The following is a 5,404-nucleotide window of genomic DNA, read 5'->3' as shown; positions in this document are numbered from 1 at the left end:
AAAAAAAAAAAAAACAAAAAAATTAGCCAGGCATGGTGGTGGGCGCCTGTAATGTCAGCTACATGGGAGGCTGAGGCAGGAGAATCTCTTGCATCTGGGAGGCGGAGGTTGCAGTGAGCCGAGATCGCGCCATTGCACTCCAGCCTGGGTGACAGAGCAAGACTCTCAAAAAAAAAAAAAAAAAAAAAAGGAATATTAGTCTTGATTTTGGGGGAGGCTGGGCAAGTTGGGAGCACAGTGGCTCAGATGTCCTGGCTTAGCTGATGTCCCCCGTTTCCTGCCAGAGGACATATCAGTGGTGTTCAGCAGGGCCTCCTGGGAAGGTCGGGCTGACTTCTCCCAGGCCGACGTGCACCGCCAGATTGCCATTGTGTTCAAGACGCCGCCCTACGAGGACCTGGAGATTGTAGAGCCTGTGACAGTCAACGTCTTCCTGCAGCGGCTCACCGATGGGGTCTGCAGCGAGCCATTGCCTTTCACGTACCTGCCTCGCGACCATGGTAACTACAGCAACCCAGGGTGACCCAACACCTCAGAGACTAGGTCTTCGGCCTTGGGGAGACCCCAGTGGGGATGGGAAAGAGGCAGAACTAGAATGCAGGCTCAGAGCTACAAAGACAGTGTTCAGATCCCAGCTCTGCTGCTTACTGGCTGTGTGACCTTGGCCTCTCTGAGCCTCATTCTTCTGGGCAAAATGGAAATAATAGTAGCTGTCCTGTGACATTTGGAGAGTATTTAGTCTTTCCTTCCCTCAGCATCCTGCACATGCCTGGGCCTGTGCTCGGTATTGCCAGAGACACAGCAGTGACCAACACAGCCTCTAGCTGTGTCCTCATGAGACTTATAGTCCTGAGGATGGGGGACAGCCTGTCCCCACACAGTGATGACCAGAGTGGGCAGGACTGGAATGAAGTGCTCAAGGGCTCGCATTGCCCAAAGGGGGCACCTAACCTAGCTGTGGGCATCAGGGAAGGCTTCTTGGAGGAGGGGACAGCTGAGCTGACGACAGGAGGATGACTAAGCGGGAAGTTTTCTAGGGAAGTAGTGAGAGCCGAGGAGGAGTGTTTTAAACAGCTGGAACAGCAGGTGCAAAGGTCCTGAGACCGGATTGTGCCTGGGGTGCTCCAGGAACAACAAAGAGGCCAGTGTGTAGGCCAGGCGCGGTGCCTCATGCCTGTAATCCCAGCACTTTGGGAGGCTGAGGCAGGTGGATCACCTGAGGTCAGGAGTTCGAGACCAGCCTGACCAACACGGCAAAAGCCTGTCTCTACTGAAAATACAAAAATTAGCTGGGCGTGGTGGTGGGCGTCTGTAATCCCAGCTACTCGGGAGGCTGAGGCAGGAGAATTGCTTGAACCCGAGAGGCAGAGGTTGCAGTGAGCCAATTGCACTCCAGCCTGGGCGACACAGCGAGACTCACTACAGGCACCTGCCACCACGCCTGGCTAATTTTAGTACTTTTAATAGAGACTGAGTTTCGCCGTGTTCATCAGGCTGGTCTCAGACTCCAGACCTCAGGTGATCCGCCCACCTTGGCCGCCCAAAGTGCTGGGATTACAGGGGTTAGCCACCGCGCCCGGCCAAGACTCCATCTTAAAAAAAAAAAAAAAAATAGAGGCCAGGAGCAGCAGCTCACACCTGTAATCCCCAACACTTCGGGAGGCCAAGGCAGGTAGATCGCTTGAGGTCAGGAGTTCAAGACCAGACTGGCCAACATATAGTGAAATCCCCTCTCTACTAAAAAAATACAAAAATTAGCTGGGCGTGGTGGCACACACCGGTAATCCCAGCTACTTGGGAAGCTGAGGCAGGAGAATTGCTTGAACCTGGCAGGCAGAGGTTGCAATGAGCCGAGATCGTGCCACTGCACTCCAGCCTGGTCAACAGAGCAAAACTGTCTCTAAAAATAAATAAATAAATAAATAAATAAAGGAATTAATTATTATTGATGAATTACTTCTTGTATGTCCCTGGTATCTCCTCAACAGACAGCTACGGCGTGGACAAGAAGCGGAAACGGGGGATGCCCGACGTCCTTGGGGAGTTGAACAGCTCTGGTGTGTGCCTTCTGCCCTTTTCCACCCCCATCCCCAGGTTCTGGGGAGGGGACAGCTGACCCCACTGACCTTCCCCCCCAGGCTGGGGAGGAAGGGCTGTCGGGGAACAGGGGTCCTCATCTCTGCCTTCCCTTAGACCCCCACGGCATCGAGAGCAAACGGCGGAAGAAAAAGCCAGCCATCCTGGACCACTTCCTGCCCAGCCACGGCTCAGGTGGGTCCCAGCTACACATAAGCCCCTGTCTCCTAGGTGGGCAGAGGGTAAGTGGCAGCCCTGCTTTTCTGGCCTCTTCACGCCCTCCAAGAGCAGCCACAAGGCGAGTCACTCAGCACTTAGCCAGCAACATCCAGTGGAAAGAATGAGGGCTCTGGAGACAGAATGGAAGTTCTGATCTCTTCTGGACCATTTCCTTGCTATGTGACCTTCGTTAAGTTGCTCTACCTCTCAGAGCCTCAGGGACTCCTTTGAAAAGGCCCAGTACATACTTAGGTCAGTGGTGTTTTAAAATTTACTCTATTTCTTTTTTTTTGGAGATGGAGTCTTGCTCTGTTGCCCAGACGGCAGTACAGTGGCATGATCTCAGCTCACTGCAACCTCTGCCTCTCCAGTTCAAGCGATTCTCCTGCTTCAGGCTCCTGAGTAGCTGGGACTACAGGCATGCACCACCACGCCTGGCTCATTTTTGTATTTTTTAGTAGAGACAGGGTTTCACTATATTGGCCAGGCTGGTCTTGAACTCCTGACCTCAAGTGATCTGCCCTCTTTGGCCTCCCAAAGTGCTGAGATTACAGGCATGAGCCACCACACTTGGCCTTTTTTCTTTTCTTTTCTTTTTTTTTTTTTTTTTTGAGATAGTCTCTCTCTCTCACCCAGACTGGAGTGTAGTAGTACAACCATGGCTCACTGCAGCTTCAACCTGCTGGACTTAAGCGATCCTCCCACCTCAGCCTCCTGAGTAGCTGGGACTATAGGCATGCATCACCATGCTTGACTAATTTTTGTATTTTTTGTAGAGACGGGGTATTGCCATGTTGCCCAGGCTGGTCTTGAACTCCTGAGCCCAAGCCATTCTCCTGCCTTAGCCTCCCAAAGTGTTGGGATTACAGGCATGACCCACAGTGCCTGACTCTTAATACATTTCTTCTTCTTCTTCTTCTTTTTTTTTTTTTCTCTTGAGACAGAATCTCTGTTGCCCAGGCTAGAGTACAGTAGTATGATCTTGGCTCACTGCAACTGCTGCCTCCCAGGTTTGAGAGATTCTCCTGCCTCAGTCTCCCAATTAGCTGGGACTATAGGCGCCCACCACCATGCCTGGCTAATTTTTGTATTTTTAGTAGAGATGGGGTTTTGCCACATTAGCCAGGCTGGTTTCGAACTCCTGACCTCAGGTGATCCTCCCACCTTAGCCTCCTGAAGTGCTGGGATTACAGGCATGAGCCACAGCGCCTGGTTCTTAATATATTTCTTCTCATGGGTACTGTATGACAGGCATCTAAGTGCTTTCTGTGAGTTTATTCACTTAACCTGTGAGGTATGTGCTGTCATTCCCCTGTTTTACAGGTGAGGAAACTGAAGCCCAGAGAGGTGAAGTCTCTTGCCTGAGGCCACACAGTAGCAGACCCCTGGTGGAACAGGGAGGTGGCCCCTGGGCATCTGTGTAGATGAGTGGTGATATATATGGCATAGGTAGCAGGGAGTTGATGATGGATGAATGGGGGTGGTGGTTGAAGCCAGCCAACCTCAGATTCAGAGCCTGTCTCTGGCCTGTTCTACCCTTGCCTTCATCTCAACTCACATGCCAGCTTCCAGCTCCCATGAACCCCAATCCTATCTGGCTGCCCTCAGAAAAAAAATCTCTAGCCAGGAGTTCGAGACCAGCCTGGCCATCATGGTAAAACCCTGTCTCTACTAAAAATGCAAAAATTAGCGTGGTGACCCATGCCTGTGGTCCCAGCTGCTCGGGAGGCTGAGGCATGAGAATTGCTTGAATCCAGGAGGTAGAGGTCGCGGTGAGCTGAGATTGTGCCACTGAGCTCCAGCCTGGGCAACAAAGAAAGACTCCGTCTCAAGAAGAGAAGAGAAAAGAAACAAGAAAAGAAAAGATGCCTGGGTGTGGTGGCTCACGTCTGTAATCCCAGCACTTTGGGAGGCTGAGGGGGGTCGGATCATCTGAGGTCAGGAGTTTGAGACCATCCTGGCCAACGTGGTGAAACCCCCGTCTCTACTAAAAATACAAAAATTAGTTGAGTGTGGTGGTACACACCTGTAGTACCAGCTACTCGGGAGGCTGAGGCACGAGAATCACTTGAACTCGGGAGATGGAGGTTGCAGTGAGCCAAGATGGCGCCACTGGACTCCAGCCTGGACAACAGAGCAAGACTCTGTCTCAAAAAAAAAAAGAAAAGAAAAGAAAAGAAAAGAAAAGAGAAAAGTCTCTACCCACTGACCACCAACTCTAAAAACATAGCCCCCAACACCCAGCTAAGGTACCCAGCTCCTAGCCAGCTACTAACCACTCAGACTGCTGAGCCTGGACCACCTGACCTAGTCCCACCCTGGAGATTTGAAGTTCCACCTGTTCTTCCCCCTCCCCTGCAACTGGTAACCAATGCCTAATAGCTCTGCCCCTAGCAACCACCAATCATAGCCCACTTCACCAATCTTTGCTCTCCAATTTCCTAAACCCCCTTCCCTATTCATCCACCTTCCCCAGCATCCCAGTTTCCCAAGGTCTAAAGCACCCCTCCCTTGTGGAAGCAGTACCGCCAAGGCACTGCAGTGTAATGGTTAGGAGTGTGGCCTCTGGGATCAGACTGGGTTTGAAATCTGAGCCCACAGTTTAGCTGCTATGTGACCTCTGTGAGCCTTACTTTACTCATTTGTCAGATGGAGGCCCTGTCTCTTACAGTCCTTTCCCCAATTTAGTGAGATGATGTCGTACAGTTATTTGTCATGGTGGTTGGCGCAGAGTTAGTGCCCAGGAGATATTAGGAACTTGCTTTTTTTTTTTTTTTTTTTTTTTTTTGAGACGGAGTCTCGCTCTGTCACCCAAGCTGGAGTGCAGTGGCCAGATCTCAGCTCACTGCAAACTCCGCCTCCCGGGTTCCCGCCATTCTCCTGCCTCAGCCTCCCGAGTAGCTGGGACTACAGGCGCCCGCCACCTCGCCCGGCTAGTTTTTTATATTTTTTAGTAGAGACGGGGTTTCACCATCTTACCCAGGATGGTCCCCATCTCCTGCCTTTGTGATCCGCCCGCCTCGGCCTCCCAGAGTGCTGGGATTACAGGCATGAGCCACTGTGCCCGGCCTAGGAACTTGCATTTTTCTTTTTTTTTTTTTTTTTTTTG

The 5,404-nt window shown here is 51.5% G+C and overlaps 1 protein-coding gene across 1 annotated transcript in view; it reads left to right on the top strand.

The window, feature by feature from the left end:
- The window catches only part of RELB (RELB proto-oncogene, NF-kB subunit), a 52,505-nt gene that overhangs the window by 43,120 nt on the left and 3,981 nt on the right, over window positions 1-5,404 (top strand). The window contains exons 9-11 of the mRNA XM_017874282.1: window positions 285-500; window positions 1,989-2,057; window positions 2,194-2,271. Of these exons, the coding sequence (XP_017729771.1) occupies window positions 285-500; window positions 1,989-2,057; window positions 2,194-2,271 (363 nt within the window). The remainder of the gene's footprint in view (window positions 1-284; window positions 501-1,988; window positions 2,058-2,193; window positions 2,272-5,404) is intronic.

The sequence above is a fragment of the Rhinopithecus bieti genome, unplaced genomic scaffold, assembly GCF_001698545.2.
Source record: "Rhinopithecus bieti isolate Rb0 unplaced genomic scaffold, ASM169854v2 scaffold_7888, whole genome shotgun sequence".
Taxonomy (NCBI): domain Eukaryota; kingdom Metazoa; phylum Chordata; class Mammalia; order Primates; family Cercopithecidae; genus Rhinopithecus; species Rhinopithecus bieti.
This window is presented reverse-complemented; position numbering and strand designations above follow the sequence as displayed.